This window comes from Tenrec ecaudatus, chromosome 6 (assembly GCF_050624435.1).
Source record: "Tenrec ecaudatus isolate mTenEca1 chromosome 6, mTenEca1.hap1, whole genome shotgun sequence".
Taxonomy (NCBI): domain Eukaryota; kingdom Metazoa; phylum Chordata; class Mammalia; order Afrosoricida; family Tenrecidae; genus Tenrec; species Tenrec ecaudatus.
In genome coordinates, this window is record NC_134535.1 from 136,836,682 (window position 1) to 136,854,710 (window position 18,029).

The 18,029-nt window shown below is 41.4% G+C and overlaps 1 protein-coding gene across 1 annotated transcript in view; it reads right to left on the reverse strand.

Annotated features, from left to right (window-relative positions):
• Nucleotides 1-207: 207 nt before the first annotated feature.
• The window catches only part of LOC142451692 (thyrotropin-releasing hormone-degrading ectoenzyme-like), a 96,754-nt gene continuing 78,932 nt past the window's right edge, over nt 208-18,029 (reverse strand). The window contains exon 2 of the mRNA XM_075553394.1: nt 208-857. Coding sequence (XP_075409509.1) covers nt 794-857 — 64 coding nt within the window. The 3' untranslated portion in view covers nt 208-793. The remainder of the gene's footprint in view (nt 858-18,029) is intronic.

Here is an 18,029-nt window from a genome sequence, read left to right on the forward strand (position 1 = left end):
AATGACGTTGCCAAAGCAGCCTCATTGAAGTTAAAGTAATAAAAGTAATTAATTTATTCATTCAACCAACAGTGTTGAGTATACTACTTTCGTGCATGGAAGAAACATAAGAACACTCGAGAACACAATCCCATGACCAGTGCAATTTCTTTCTCTCTTCTCTTTATTTAACTTACTATAACTCGGCATCCAACATGTGGCTGAATGAAAAAAACCTAGGGGCAGCTTACACACTGTAGCCCGGCATGTGAGAGTTAGGAAACAAGCACTAATCAATGGGCACCTCCTCATAGTGTCACAGTGAAGACTTTGGGGAATCACAGAGAATGTGTTTGACATCCCAGCTCCTTCATTTAATGGCTGTCTGCAGGAATAGGAAACTTCATGGTCTCAATTTCCTTAATATAAAAAATAATCGTGTAGCAGTGCCTACTGTACACAGTAGTTAAGAACATGAAGTGTGACACTGCCAAGAACCTTTTACGCATGTTTTTAACAAAGTAGAATTATTTTGGCTATCTTTTAAAATGCTAAACCTACATCAGTTCTTAAATAATTATACACATACTTTGTGGCAAGAATCCAGAAGCACCAAACTTTATTTTACCTCTTGTGAAATCATAGCCTCTAAAAATATAACCCTTAGACTGTTCATGCGTCCTAAGCATCTTAACCAATAAACTCCACCTTCAAGGAGCCCTTCTGAAAAAATAAACAAGAAAATTCTTACCGAGTTTTGGCAAAGAATAGGGCACTTTAAAGTAGTCTTCATAAAACTCAATTAGTCTCTTTGTTATATGGAGGGCGTAGTGCCCGGATCCTCTTCTGATGGCGTCGGGTCTTGCATACAACCGCACCTAAAACATATGCAGACGCAGCACTTTAGCCTTTTGGTCTCAAGTTGTATCTATCGTGCAAATATGAACCTACACAAATTACTTCAAGGACTACAAAAACTAAACAATATCCTTTGTCCATTATATCAAGGCACTTTGTAATTGAAAGAATCAAACTACAACAATTGAAGTAACCAAGGTGAGCAAGTTACAATTTCCTCCCTTTGCAAGACGACAAAGAGAACAATTCTATACCTTGCTTCAAAATAAATATTCAAAGTGATCACTTATGTGCGCCTGTTAGAGATTTGAAGGTATGGTGGATTAATATAATGGGTCCCTAACGATGCTGAAAATAGTCAGGATACGGTGGCTCAGCAGGAGAGAAAATTCATGGTTTGTTAAAGACATATTATAACAAACTTTGAAAGTATTACTGAGCAGGGCAGAAATATAATTTATGCCCCCTTCTTTTCTTTGGAAAAAACCTGTCTTGTTCCCAATCTGCAAACCAGGGATAGAAAATTCTTGCCTGGACATCAACAATCCTCATTCTGGTGGGCACTCTGCAAGTGCTCCTGGCTCAAACCCAGCTGAACATCATTCATATTCCAGCACAATCTGGACCCTTAATATGGATTTTAAATCAAGCACTGTATATTATCTAGTCCTCAGCCAAGAAGGATCCTAAGGCAAGTAACATAAAACTGAACAAAACTAACAATTGTACAGAAAAGGCTAAAATGAGATTAGTTTCCATAAAGCTTTCATAAAGCTATCCAGCATCCTTCTTTCCAAAGGCTAAGTCTATTTTTCACAGATGTGGTCCCTAATCCTCATATCAATTGTGTGAATAAGAAATGTGTATTTTGTACAGCAGTGGAGAGCAGTGTCCTGGGAGTTGGATTTTAGTCCAACTCTGCCACTAAGAACGTGGGATGCTGGTGAGCAAATTACTTAACCTGCTTGGGTCTCAAATGTTCTCATTTATAAAATAAAGGTGTTTGCCACCAGATAGTTCTACAGTGTTTTTCAATTCTAAAACACCTATTCCCAATCCCATTTTACAGATAAAAGGATTTATTATTTTCTTACTGGTGATTTTCCCAAATCAGTATAAAATATTTTATTTAGTATATGTAAATGGATATTTATGTTCATAAAGACTACAAAGGAAAACTGTAGTCCATGTGTAATGGTTAGATCTTATACTAACTTGGTACTTTTGTGGAGGCAGGGGTGGAGTCAAACCTGTCAATCATGTAGTCGCCTAGTGACGCCTCCTTGGGGGCGTGGCTTTTTATAAGCGAACAGCAAGAACTTCTTTCTCAAGCCCGCCGCCTTCCCTGCTTGCCAAGATTGTGTCTGCCTCTAGCGTCAGCCCCATGTGGACTGCAGACCCTGCATGTTTCAACACCCTGCCATTTCCCACCAACCCTGGATCCACAGGACTCTGCGCCCACCTGTGATCCCCCTGCTTCCGCTAAAGGTACTTGTTCTGTTTCATCCGCCTGCCTCAGCTGGGATGCATTCTTGATGTGAAATTGTTTCTTGATATCAAGGGTTTTTTTTTTTTCTGATTTCAAATCCATAAACAATCTATGTCATTGGTTTTGTTTCTTTAGACACCCTAGCCTACCCCATCGCAATATAACACATGATTGTACAGGTGACTCTTTACCATCTATATTAAAAGGAGAGAGAAGGGAAAACCAAAGCAGCTGCTCTTAAGTCAATTCTGAAGCAGCAGCTCGATATGTCCCAGAGCAGACCCGCTCCATAGAAGTGTATCACGGTAATTCGTCTGGAAGTCGTTCCTCGGGACTTCCTTCAACAGAATTTCTGGGTAGGGGTGAGCCAATCGCAAACTATCTGTACAGTCAAGATATAAGTACAATCTAAAAGCCTAGAAAATCGAGGAAAACACATTTTGACTTTAGCTTGAAAGACCTATAATTCAATACCAGATTTACTGACTAACACATTTCCAACAAAAATGGCTGACAGAAATATAACCTCTTCCATCAATCAATTCCACAAATCAGTCAAGATATCTGCAATGAATTCAATAACAATTAACTACTAAAATGATGAAGCTGCTTCTCATGCAGCAACTAAGTTAGATATAAAATTGGGTCCAGTCACCACAGATTTAGTCGGCAGCGGTAGAAAGCCGACACTCTCAGGAAAGCCCATCTGAAAGAGCAGCACATGCCACTCTTGACACTCGGGGAGATGCAGTCATTCCGAGTCCCTGCTGTGCCTGGCATCAACTATTCTGTATACATTCGGTATTTTAGGTGGAATTCCCAAGAGATAGGCCACAAGACAAGTAGGGTGTGTGGGTGATCAGGAAAGAGGCGTGCCCAGGAGATACCTCCGAGGGAATAGGCAAAGCAGCATCCAGAAACGTGAGAATCCAAGCGAGGCTGCAATTTCAGGTGAAATCTGGAGCACAGACTGACCCACAAGGGCCTCGATGATCTGGAAAGTGTGTCCTGCGTGATTGGCTGGCTCCCATGAGCCTGGACCAGGCCTCATTGGCTGCTCAGTGCTAAGGACGGGCATAAAACCTCAGGCACTTCCTGTTCTTGAGACAGCTGGGCAAGGAGCTCCCCTAGTCAATTGCTCTTGTTTTGGGACTCTCAGGTGTGAGCAGTTAGGAGTAAAATCACTAAAACGGAGCAATAGGGACATCAAATAGGGAAGGGGATCTAGCCTATACAACAGCAACTGTCATAGAAACTAATTCACTGTCAACAGATATTTAATTAGCACGTGCTCGGTGCCATAATAATCCGAGAAGTGGTGGACTGCTCACAAAAAGGTCAGTGGTTCAAAGCCACCAGCTAACTGAGAGGTCACCACTTCAAACTCACACTTCAGGAGCAGCATGAGGCCATCTGTTTCCATTGAGGTTTACAGCCTCGGAAATTCTAAGGGACACTGCCTGCCTCTCTGTCCCGCAGGGTCACTATGAATCAGAATTACTCAATGGCAGTTGGTTTAGTTTTTTGATTATTTTTAATAGGGATGAAAAAGACTACAGGAGGAGCAGGTGTGCATGTGTGTGTGAGAGATTGAGAGAGAGAAATGACTCAATGGCAGTGGGTGTTTTGTTCTTTGGGGGGAATTTTGTACCATGGTCAAGGCTAAGTATTTTTTATTTAATGATGAAGAAAACATGGTCTCTAGTTAAATGAGGTACAAAGCATTAAGGTACAAAGATCAGAGATAATATAATCATCATTATTAAAAAGCTTAACATATATTCAGTAATTTAGTATTTGTATTTTTTAGTTACATTATTTTCATATCAACTTGAAGATATGAAAATGTAGGGGTGGAGTCCAGTCTGTCAATCAGGTCACAGCCTGATGATGCCTCCTGTTGGGCATGGTCTTCTCATATGAAGGATCCTGGGCTCTCTCTCTCTCTCTCTCTCTCTCTCTCTCTCTCTCTCTCTCTCGCTCTCGCTCTCGCTCTCGCTCTCGCTCTCGCTCTCGCTCTCGCTCTCGCTCGCTCTCTCTTTTTCTCTTCCCTCTGCCTTTACCCTCCTGCTGGCAAGCCACTCAGAGACCTTCCAGAGCCCTGTGATGCTTCTACCACCATTTGATCCACAAGACTTGTCACCTACCAGCCTGTGATCTTCCTGCATTTTGCATCATGGCTTGCAGCTGTGTGAGTCTGAAGAGGAATTTATGGACTAAGATCAGACTTACAGACTAGTATTGGACATAAGGACTTTATCAGGACTATACTGGGATATTTTATTTATGCAGAATTACTTCTTGATATAAAGCTCTCTCTTACACATATATGAGTGTCCTTGGAATCCACTCTGTCCAGCAAACACATTGTACAAGTAACATTTTCCTGTGATATAAATGGCAAATGTATCATGAGAAAAATATATAGCTTTCAGAAGGTTTGAAATGAAGTAACTAATAAATTCAAGTTAAAACTATAACTAGGACCACTACAAAATGACAGAGTAAGGGTCACTGATTTTAATCTTAAGCACCATCACCGATTTTGGTAAAAATGCAGCTATTTCTATCAATCAACTCCACCAGTCTGTCAAGCTATCTGCAGGACCAGACAAGAAAAGCATGATTGAGTCAATCTGGTTGTTAAGAATTGATGGAAATGATCCAATTCCAGGTGAGGAAATAAGACATAGAAGCAGTGTCTTCATTTATTCATTCCAACATGTATTGCATGCCTGCTGTGTACCAGGCACTTTACGGGAGCCTACAAATAAAACAAGACCACAGAGTGCGTAGCCCTCGAGGTCTGAAGTTTGAACTCACCAGCCGCTCCAATGGAAAAAAGATAAGTTTTTGGTTCCTGTAAAGATTTACAGCCTTGGAAACCAAAAGTGGCAATTCTGCTCTGTCCTATAAGGTCAGTGTGAGTCAGAATTGACTAGATTCATACCATGCACTTCATAGCAGTGCCTAGATGTTGATAAGTAATGGCATGGATTAAGTTGTGTATCCTCAAAAGATGGGTGAGCTTGGCTGGATCATGATTTCCTGTATTGTGATTTTATTACTCCCCCACTTCGTGATCTTCTATGTATAGCTGAAGCTGGACTAGGTCATGGTGATGAGGATTATGTTATGTTTGTTATGTCACCGAGGCAGGATTCAGTGGGAGGCAACAGCCCTAGTCAAGATAAGGCCCCTCGTCCAGTGTCAGGAGAATCCTCCGGGGAGATAAGAAGAGAGAGAGAGGACCCTCCCCACCACAGTGAAAGAAAAGCCAGCAGAGTGTGTCTTTTTCACCGGGATCCCTGCCCTGAGAGCCTAGATTCAGGGAAAGAGGGATGTCCATACAGATGGAAATCTCCAAGGAATGCCAAGCCCACAGATGCTGAGGGCAGACAAGGACTTTGTCTTAGAGTCAACAGAGGAAGAAAGCCTTCCCCTAGATCTGGCATTTTGAGTTCTGACTTCTAGCCCTGAAACCATGAGAAAATAAACGAACTTGTCAAAGCCATCCCGGTGCTTAAGCTGTGTTGTAGCACCACTACTCTTCACGGCATCTTAAATGACACACAGATTAACAGCAAAAGGACAATATGAACATCAAAAGGGCATCTTTTGCTTTTCCTCTCATTCCAACAGATCAACTGATTAATCTCTTGTCCAAGGCCAAGTCCTTATTCCATCCCCTTTTACTTGAACAAAGACGTCACTGCCAAAATGCCTTCCCCGTTTCCTGCATCACCAACTGATGCCTGCCTCCTGGATCATTCTCCTCGGTAGGCACATACTCTGTTTTGTCTCCTTTGTTAAAATTAAAAACCGAAAAACCCTTAACCTCTGTTCCTCCAATTATTGTCCCATATTTCCATTCCCTTTTATATCAATGATACTCAAAAGAGTTTCCTATATTATAATAAACAACATAAAATGTAATATGAACCAGCATGAAAGTGGGCATATAATATAGAGACAATTATAAATGGGGTGTTTTGAAACGTATATCCCCTGCTTTTAAGTTGCTCATGAACTACAACCAGGCTTTTTTTTTTTTTTTTAATTTTAACAATTTATTGGGGCTCATACAATTCTTTTCACAGTTCATTAACCAGGCTTTTATACCCAGAAAACCAACACTAAATCCAATGTCACTGAGTTGATTCCAACTCCATGTTGGGTTTCCAAGGCTGTAAATCTTCAAGGGTGCAGAAAGCCTCAACTTGCCTCCATGAAGCAGTTGATGCGTTTGAAGCCCTGACACTGTGGTTGGTAGTCAGCCCAAAGCACCACCTGGGCCCCCAACAGTCTACCAGAACTAGACGCACCAAAAGTACCCTACTAATGACTTCACAATGCATGCTTGCCCTGTCAGCAGTGCTTGGGACAGGCGATCATGTGTTCTCTTTGAAACACTTTTGTTATTTGACTTCTATTCCCACTTAAGCACTCCCAAGTTTGGCTGGCTCCTCCTCTTTCTTCCCTCAATGGTAGAGAGATCCGGATTGCAAGCCATAGGCTTCTTCCACAGGCTGTCTACACTTAAGATCTTGCTAATCATATATCATATCTAGTTTTCAGATATTAAAACTGAAGACTTTCCCTACAATTTCAGATTTGTAAATGCAGCTGCCAACTGATACCTCCACTCAAATATCTATCAGTCATATTAAAACCAAACCTTGATACCTTGATATCTGTCTCTCTCTCTCTCTCTCTCTCTCTCTCTCTCTCTCTCTCTCTCTCTCTCTCTCTCTCACACACACACACACACACACACACACACACACACACACACACATCCTGCTTCTCCTATAGTCTGTTTCATCCTGTTTAAAACTAATCCAAAAAACAAAGCAGCCACTGTTGAATCAATTCTGACTCATCGTGACACTGTAGGACAGAGTCAAACTACTTCCAGGATCTCCAAGACTGTGAACTGTACATGCTGACAGAAAAAAAACGCATCTCCTCTGTCCCTGGGAGTAGCAGGTCAGCTCCCACTGCAGACCTACCTAAAAGGCTTATTAGTGTTGTGCTTAACCATAGTTAAGTGCATGCAGCAGGACAATGGTACACTTACCCACTCTATGACATTTCAAAGTTTGCATAGACTGGCAATAGAAAATAATAAAAGAAATCTGCATGCAACTTTCAGATATGTCTCTTATGAAAGGCATTTAAAACAATCAGGCAGATAGCCGTGAATCTAAACCAGCCAAAGACCATAAGCTGGAGCTCTTCTGACCCCAGCACTTTAGTAACAATGAAGATAAATCACAGCGTCAGTAAAGGGAGATAGAATGCATGTCAGTCTTGGCTCCATGGAAAAGACATATGAGACACACTCGGGGAAACTAAATTTACACAGTCTCCAGAATGAGCATCAAGGAGGGAAGCTGATCACACTCTATAAATACCACCAAGGTAACACCATAAATAATTAAGGAGAGGAAATATTCGTCATCTCTGAAGGAGCTCTAAAAATGAAGTTTTAGATTTACTTCTCTATTCCCACTTCTTGGCATCAAAACAGCTTTGTGTTGAGAGTTGGTTGCTCCTGCCCAGGACATATTGGCGCAGAAGAGTTGACATGTGGCTATAGTTACTCAGCCCTGCATAAGAAGAAGGACTCTCCTTTGTCCCACAGACCATACAGCTCAGACCCCCCAGCAGTGGAGGGATTAGACCTCTGCCAATCAACACTTCTGAAGCATGCCTCTAACCACCCCAGGGAGCCAGTGTCCAACCCTCCTAAACACAAGAAAAAGAAATTGGATTTGTGGCTTCTCAAAAAGTTAAAAATGAGGGGTCATAGGGAAGAGATGAGTCAGTCAGGGTGCAGTGTGGCACCAATGAAACACACAACTTTTCTCTAGTTCTTTGGTGTTTCCTTCACCCCACTATCATGACCTCAATTCTACCTTACAAATTGGATTAGACCAGAGCATGCCAACTGCTATAGATAAAAGCCCCAAACACAGGGAATCCAGGATAGATAAACCCTCAGGGCCAACAATGAGAGTGGCGATACCAGGAGGATTAGGGGATAGTGGGGGAAGAAAGGGGGAATCAATCACAATGATCAACAAGAACCCCCTCCAAGGGGGACAAATAATGGAAAAGTGGGTGAGGAATGATGGGGGACAAGGTAAGATATGGAAATAATAATCTATAACTTATCAAGGGTTTGTGAGGGTGGGTGCGGAGGGGAGGTAGGGGAAGAAATGGGGAGCTGATATCAGGGGTTCAATTGGGAATAGAATGCCTTGAGAATGATGGTGGCGGCATATGTGCAAATGTGCTTGGCACACTGGATGAATGTATGGATCGTGATAAGGGATGTAAGAGTCCCCAATAAAAGTATTTTAAAAAATGCAATGACCACATAAGACAGCAATTCCACTCCTAGGCATATGTTCAAAAAATTAAAAGCAGGACACTGATACTTATATACCAATGTTCATTGTAGCATTAGTCATAATAGTAAAAACTCGAAACAACCAAAATGCCTGTCAACAAATGAATGGATAAGCAAAATGTCTGTGCATACCTATGAAATCTGCTGTCATCTACGCTGGCTCATGGGGACCCCGTGGATGTCAGAGGGGAAGTTTGTTCCATAGAGTTTTCCATGGCTGAAATTTTACAGAAATAGACTGGCAGGGTTTTCTTCTGCAGAGTTTCTTGATAATTTCAGACAGCCAGCCTTGTAATTATTAACTGACAACTATGTGTCTCACCCAAAGAAGGTACACACATACGATGGAATATTACTTACTCCATACACATAAATGAAGTTAACATACACATACTACAATAGATGAACTTAGAAAGCATTCTGCAAAGTGAAATAACCCAGAGAGAAAATGACAGGTGTTGCACAATCCCACCTAAATAAGCAATAAAGTAGGCAAATGTACAGCGTAGAATGTATATCAGTGGTCCTCAGGCTCAGAGGGGGGGGAAGGAAAGTAAGGACTTAATGTGCACTGAGCTCCAGGTGACCAACGTTTTAGAATAGCACTGCCCACAACTATCCAAAGGAAGAAACACAGTAACAGTGGGTCTACTGCATGTATGTATGTATGTATATATATGTATATATGTATATATATTCTATTTGCTCAAATGAGTGCTCACCATGTAATAACATGGCATTTAGCAACCTGTAAAGTATAGGTAAAACATCTAGAGATTTCATTAAAGTGCAATTCTAAGTAGGTCTGAGGGGATTAGATGTGAAAGTTGAGAACAAAGAAAAATCAGTTTAAAAATATGACTTTGGTCATAGAAAAAATGCTGAATATTGTTTGATAAAACATTTCAAGACCAATTACCTATTCATTGAAATGCCTTTTTTAAACAGAATAAACTATACACATGGAAATGGTTGGTTAGAATACACAAGAATCAATCAACTTTATCTGTGTAAAGACAAGATGGAAAAAGTTCAATTTCATTAGACAAAACAACGTCAAGGAACAGCCATGAAAAGAGATCATCAATGGCTCATATGCAAGTTCAAGTTGAAGCTGAAAAAAGAAATCCATGAAAGCCAAAATAGAGCGTGGATTTAAAAGGCCATCTCAAAAATAGATAGGACACATTAGACCAGATGAGTTGTGGGATCATATCAAGGATACCATACATTGAGTCTCTCTCGGCCCGCTGAGGGCCGCTCTGGCCGGTGCTTCGCCCCGGCGCCTCCGTGCGCTCGGCCAACGGCCTCCGAGAGCGCCCCCCCGAGCGCCCCGGGAGCCAGCGGGCGGCGGCCCTCGCCAGGGACCCTCCAGCGGGCCCAGGGCCCCTTTTGTTCCCCGTAGGACTTTTTGGAAAAGAACTTAAACGAATGGTTTCCATGAGGGGGCTTCAGAAAAGTCGTAAGCTTGAATTCAGAGATGATGGAGTTTTTCCATTTTTTTTAAGCACCCTCATGTACATAAAAACCTTGAACTAAGACCACACCATATATGCTAAAAAAAAAAACAACAAAACTGGAGGGTGTTTTTTGGGAACCAAGTGGCTCTAAATCCAACACATGCCCTTTGAAGCAAGTTAAAGGATTTACTATGAAGCCCAGAAGCAGATAGTGCCAAGTAGCAGGCAGTAGTAGTTACCCATTTGGTGAGTGGGGCAGCATTTCCTTCCCCCACTGCTGCTGAGATGGCGGAAATCAGTCGCATCCAGTATGAGATGGAATACACCGAAGGTATCAGTCAGCGAATGAGGGTCCCAGAGAAGTTAAAAGTAGCACCGCCGAATTCTGACCTAGAACAAGGATTTCAAGACGGCTCTCCAAATGCTAGTGTGATAATGCAGGTCCCAGAGAGGATTGTTGTGGCAGGAAATAATGAAGACATTCCATTTTCAAGACCAGCAGATCTTGACCTTATTCAATCAACTCCCTTTAAGCCTCTGGCACTGAAAACACCACCGCGTGTTCTTACACTAAGTGAAAGACCGCTAGACTTCCTAGACTTAGAAAGACCTGTACCAACGCCTCAAAATGAAGAAGTGAAATGTCGATTGATGACAAACCTCGTCCTGGATGTGTGTCAGCTTCCCAAACAGACGAAAATGATGACAAAATCTGTGCACTTGTGCTCAAAGACTAATGACAGACCATTGAAGAGATGGGGACGTTATCTGAGCTCAGTTCAGCAAATTGTAACGGAAGATTTAGGAATGAGAAGGGACGCTGCAAAGTTTGTTCCATGGGTTCTGACTGACCAGGGAAAAGAGCCGTGGAAACATGCCTGTGCTCTGAAAGAACAACTCTGAAATGCCCCCAACATTTTTCTCCAAGGTCATTACTGGTAAACAGACATGGTGCTATTCTTTATACCCCGAAACCAAACACCAGTCAAGCCAATGGAAGACGCATTGTCACCTTGCCCAAAAAAAAGTTCATCAAGTGAAATCAAAGATCAAGACGATTCTCATTTGTTTTTGTTTTTTGGATATAATGGGGGATAGTGCATTTGGAGTTCATTCCACTACGTCAAACTGTTAATCACACTTTCTGTTTAGAGGTTGTGAAAGATCTCGTAATGTTGTGTGACAGAAGTCTGATCTGTGGCAGAAGGGACACTGCTTTTGCCACCATGACAATACACTTGCTCATGTAGCCATCTCATTGTGCCAGGTTTTGCCAAAAAGGGCATGCCTCTCTTCCCCACACACCTTACTCACCTGACTTTGCTCCGGGCAACTTCTTTTTGTTTCTGTGAATGCAGAGGGACATGAATGGACAGTAATTTGATGACATAGAGAGGTGAGGACAAAAGCGAGGGAGGCGCTATCAGCCATCCAAATAGATGGGTTTGAAAAATGTTTCCAAGAATGGAATCGCAGATTTTACAAATGTGTTAAGTGTAATGGAGAGTACTCTGAAGGTGATAGAGTTGCTTTGTAAAAATATTTGAATACATAGCTTTGAAAAAAAAAAAAAGGATACCATACATTAAAAAGGCAAAGTCAGAAAAATTTTTAAAAATTAAAAACAGAGGGGACCCGGAAATGTGCTTTGGGGCACAGAATGGTAGCTAAAGCCAATAGAGAGATGCTGAATCAAAAGAGTTACACAGAAGGTTTCAAAACCTAGAGGTTGTTATCATGAAAAATTCAAACACCTGGAAATAAACAACTAAGAAGGAAAAACATACCCAATATTTTTCAAGTTGAAAGAACTGAAAAGGAAAGGGTTCAGTCATAATATTGAAAGATTCGGCAAAACAAGAGGGAAACCCTACAAAAGATGGCTTTCCAGAATGGCTGTTACAATGGGCTCATCCATGACAATTATGGAGATGGTGCAAGACCAGATAGTGTTCTGCTACATATAGTGTTGTAATAAATCAAAGATGACCTGGCAATATCACACCAACATCATAGACCAGATACTGAACAACAAAAATATAATCAAGAACTGACAGCACTAAGAAACTAATGACACACCCATTCAGAAGTTTCAATAAATGGCTCCAACCCTGGACACACTCACACATCTGTTTAGAAGATGGCTATCTGTTTGGAAGATAGTAACCAGACTAAAGCCTGAAAAGATGCCTATTTGTTCCCATTCCAAAGAAAGGTGAGCCAATTGAATACCAGGCTTTTCAAAAGTTTGTGAAAAAGAAAAGAGATTAGGAAAATGAATTTCCACTAACTTTTTAAAGCCCCCTTGTACCTACATTATCAAAAAATATCTTTAATATTGAATTGTCTTAGCGTTCTCTATTTTACTTCTCTAGATTCCAATATCCATTGAAGTGGCTACACAGCAACTCAGAGACCAAATCCACGATTAAATGATTTATTAAAGAAGTTAACAAATTGTAATGCCCATAAGAGGTGCTCAGGGTAGTTGCTAACCAGGACATGTGTGTGACAAAGTCACAGGTCTGTTAATACGGCCAAATTGGCGTACCCTTTTGCTGTAACCCTCAATCCAAAGGCAGTCAGCTCAAGCTCTATGGATCAGCAACCCAGCTCTTTTAAGAACCCAGAGGTGCCCCACTGGAGAAGTCTGCCTCCTGAACAACAGCCCTAATCTCAGCTCGGAAACCCAGCCCTCCCCTCTCATGCTCTAGCTCCTGGTGTGACAGCTGCCCCTCTGCTGCGATAACTGTCATCTGGATCCAGAAGGACCCTATGCAGTCATCTCTGGTCCACTCTTGCGTCCTGCTGATAAGGACATCCCTACTCTTCCTTCTCAGGTGATACACAGCAGGATGGCACTCCCAGGAATCCTGTTTTCAATGACTCACAAGTGAATCTGATCAGTATTATCCCCACCTTCTTACCAGACCCATGCATGGAAAGGTTGTTTATGGGAGTTAGAGACTTTGGCCAGAAGAACCACATTAAATCATTCAGTGCCCCTTCGAGTATCACATGCAGTTAAAGCTTTACTGAAGATAATTCAACCATGGCTGCAGCAGTGAGTGGACAGAAAGCTGCCAAAGCTCAAGCTGCGTCCCAAAGACGATGCTGAATTAGAGACGCCATTGGGGGAGTCGGGGGATCCTGGCAAGAAGCAGAGAAGACCAGAAGCTTATTTACCTGTATTTTATTGACTACACAGAAGCATTTGACTGTGAGCATCCTAACAAATTATGGAGAACACTGCAAACAATGACCACTGCAGAACACTTCACTGAAGGCATGCAGAAGCTGTCAGAGACCACAAGGCAACTGTTAGAACAGAACAACGGAATGCTGTGAGGTTTAGAGCAGAAGGGAAATGTGTCTGGGTTGTGTCTATTCCATCTGTGTCCTGAGCAAGTAATCTGAGATTCTGGATGTTTTAAAGAATATGGCGTCAGGACTGGAAGTAGATTGACAACCTGCAATATATAAATGAGATAAGCTTGCTTGCTGAAAGTGAAGAGGACTTGGAACACTTCCTAATGAAGATCAGAGTGTAGCCTTCAGCAGACTGCAAATCCATGTGAAGAAAACAATGGACCCAAGTCAACATCATGATAAACTGAGAAAAGATTCATGTTCTCAAGGCTTTCATTTTATTTGTACCGATAATCAATGTCCATCGGAGCATCAATCAAAAAATCAAATGATCTATTACATTGGGGCAATCTTTTGAAAAAAGAGTTCTTTAAAGTGCTAAAGAGCTAACTTTGAGGACTAAGGTGTGCCTGACTCAAGCCATATTCTTTTCCATTAGCTCGTGTATGTAAAAACCGAGCAATAAATAAGAATTGATGCCTATAAATCATGGTGTTGGTGAAGGATACTGAAAGAACCATGGACTTCCAGAACAAAAACAAGTTTGCCTCAGAAGAAGTACAGGCAGAATGCTCTTTAGATGCAAGGATGAAAAGGCTTTGTCTCGCGTACTCTGGACATGTGATCCAGAAGGTCCGGTCCCTGGTCAACACAGACCGATTCTCACAGAAGTCTACACAGTGGGTTCCAAGATAACAGTGTTTCAGGGTAACCCAGAACTGGACTGCGTTTCACCTGTTGTACATAGGTTGCTCTGTGCTCCATTAAATTGGCAACCCACAATACCAACAACAGATCCGGGAAAGACTTTGAGAGTCTGTTTTTCTTAGTGCTCCTAAATGATCCTGAGGCTGCCGTGTTATGGGCCACTCTTTAATAGTAAGCATCGGAGGAGTTGAGAGTTTTGTGGGAGAGACAGGCACAGAGAGATAAAACTAATCTAACGACACGGCAACAAATAATAGAATTCGCCCTAGTAATGAAAAGAGTGAGGGGTTTGGTTGCTAACTGAAAGGGCGGTAGTTTGAACCCACCCCATTGTTCCACAAAAGAACTACCAGGCCATTTGCTCTATAAAGACGACAGACAACGCTGTATGGACAGCTTTACGGGGTCCCGTGAGGTCCTTGTGGGTCACAATTGACTCAGTAGCACATAACAAGCACAGCAACAACATATTATAGGTCACTAACTAAGCCTGAGGAAGTGCAGTTTCCCAGAGAAGAAAACTCTTCATTCAGTTCTGAAAAATGATGTTATTAAAGATCTTGAAAGGACGCTCAAGAAATTCTCGTGACATTTCCATTCACAGATAGTTAATATGACTAAGTTGAGGAATAAGAGGGATTCAATTAGATCCTGATTGACGTTGGTTGGCCTGGGATTTTACAGTGACTGAACAGAAGACAGTATGGAGCAGAACAGCACGGGCTTTCAAATCAGGTAACATCTCTGAACGAATGTTTCCCATGGGGAAATGGGCACAATAAAACCTGTCTCTGGGGTTGTAGAAGGTATAACAAATGTGAGCTCTTAACATGTGTCACGCTCTCTCCCCTTTTATTGGCATCTAAAATCAATGGCAACTCCAACCTCACCATAAATGCTCTCCCCACCCTCCATCCTTTATAGTTACTTTCATTTCTGATTGCTCTAAATGTGCTTATGTCTCTAAAAAAACACTGAATTTGCAAATTTTCTGTCTTCTAGGGAAAAATGAGTTAAATGTATTATTCCACTTGCTCACTGTTATTATTCTTTAAATAATAGTTCATAAGCCTATTCCTCAAAATAAGTAAAGATGTGGTCATCGTATATCTGCCTTAAGTTTTTCAAGGGAGCTTGGATTTCAAATATTCTGCCCACTCATTAAATAATGATCACCAATTTTTGGTTTAAAAAATGGCTACCACTGACATAAAACAGAGCATAATAAATTGCCACCATGGGTCCGCAGAAGGGTTTTACTAAAAAAAATTTTTTTTAATAATCTCATTCTAATGTTTGTCTTCAATTCCTAACATATAAGGTATGATGGGGCAAACCTCCATGATTACCATATTATCCCTGTACTCAGATTGTGTATAATCTGGGGGTTGGGGGGTGAGTCTGCAAAACCGGTTGCCACAATGTTGGAATTGGTCTGCATAATACCAAACCCAAAACCAAACTCACTGCTATTGAGTCTATTCCAGCTCACAGTGACCCTACAAGGACAGGGTAGAACTGTCACTGTGCATTTCACAGACCCTAACTCTTTATGGGAGAAGGAAGCCCCTTCTTTCGCTTACAGAGTGGCTGTTGGTTTCAAACTGCTGACCTGGTAGTTAGCAACAAATGGATTACCCTTATGCCACCAGGGCACCTTCTTGTGTGCTGAAGGCAGTTATTTCTTCCAGTGACCCACAGACAACACTTGACTCTCTTATTTTGGTTTCCATCTTCTGCTTGCCAGCCAAACAAAGAAAGTCTAGGCATTCTGCTCCCCATTTCTCTCCCATTCTACATGGAACAAAGTATTGTGATCTTAGTTAGAAGTTTGTTTCATGTTGCCTCTTGCAGTGCATAAATCCAGGCAATTATGTGATGGCCTTGCTGTTCCCTTGGTGCATTCTCTTCATACTTGCAGCGTTGGCCTGGTAGTGGCGAATTCCCAGAGCATTTGGTTGCGGAAAATATCGTGATTTTCCACACTTGTTTTTAAGTGACATCTTTCTGGGTAGAGGATTCTTAGTTAGAGATCATTTTTGTTTAATAATTTATACATTTTGTTCCATTGTCTAAAATTGCTGGGGGGTATGTACACTGATTCTATGAATGCTTCTCAGTAAGTTACACTGATCTTTGTCTCTTGCTGCTTTCCGAATTCTTTTGCTTTGGTTTTGAAGAGTTTTATTAGAAGACGGCTGGGAGTTAATCTTTGTCTCTTTTGGTTGACATCCATGGATTGTGTTTGGTTGCAGTTGGTTTGGGCGGGGTGACTGGTTGTGGTTGGGTAGTTGGGCGGTTGTGGCTGTTGGTTGTTGTTGTTGGCTGTGGTGTAAATTCCACTCAGAGTGACCTGTGTACAACAGAAGGACACACTGCCTGGTCTTCCACTGTCCTCACAATTGTTCTTTTCAAGGTCATTGTTGCAGTCACTGTGTCAGTTAATCTCTGTGAGGGCCTTCTGCTTTTTCACTGTGCCGACACGAGTCCGTAAGTCCCTCATTGGACTCATGCAGTCACATGCCATGATGCAGAATGCAAGAAGATCACAGGCCGGTGGGTGCAAAGTCTCGTGGTTCCAATGGCCGTGGATCCGAGAGTTCTCATAGTGACTCACCAGCAGGAAGGTGAAAGGAAAGAGAAAGAGGCGCCGGTCTCCAGGCAGCCATTTATTTCATCGCACCTCCTAAGGAGGTCATCAAGTTGCAACCTGGCTGGCAGGCTATCCTCCACCCACATCTTCTTACAGGAGCCAGGTACAAACAAAAAAAAACCCCCCTAACTATCACATTGTGCTTTTTCAGGAACCAGTCTCTACTGGTGACATGTTCAGAGTACACAAAACTAAGTCTCGCCATTCTCACATCAATAAAACACAAGTAAACTACTGGTAAGGATGTTTTCTTTCATCTAAGATCCAGCAACATCAATGTCATCCCTCCTCTGATTCCTGCTCAAAGTTCTGCTCATGTAGCTTCTCGTATTTGTTTCTCTGTTCAGTTCTGATCATCTCTATGGTTATCGCTTGAAAAATAATATCTATGTCTTTACTATTACTATAGAGTTCTGGAATGTCTATATTAGACTGATTCCTAATTAAATCAAATATTACCTTTTCTTTTGTTTCTTGTTCTTGAGGCTTGTTATTTTGTCTTTTAATTCACTCATTCTACAGTTTGTCTGTTGACCTCTACTATGGTCTCTCTCCTATTATATTACTACTTTGCCTTGTTTTCCAATTTTCTTTCCTTTTTAAGTTTCAGTTTCCTTGTTGAATCTCTCATTTTGTTCCTCCATTTTCTTTTTTAACCATTTCACTAGCATATAATTCACATATAATACAATAATTCAATCATATTTTTTAAAAGTAATACAATCATCACCACAATCAATTTCAGAACATTTACCTCGTGTATCCATTGTCATTAGCTCGCCATTTCCCTACAACCTCCCCCACTGTGCCATGAGGAAACCATTCATCCAATTACTTACTTGATATATTTCTATCTCAGTCGAAATATTAAAAAACCTTGTTGTATTTAGTTTAGTTTAAATTTGTTCTAATTTTAAAAGGCTCAAAAGAGAGATCAAGTGGTAAGGTGATACATTTTTAACCTAATTGTATCTTTAATAATCCACTTTCCAATACACTCCTTCCATTGTTTTCTGTGACTTTTGCTTCCTCCAAACACATTTAGCACCACGGTCTGAAAGTGATTGATTCTTGGCAGTAGTCTGACCTCATAGG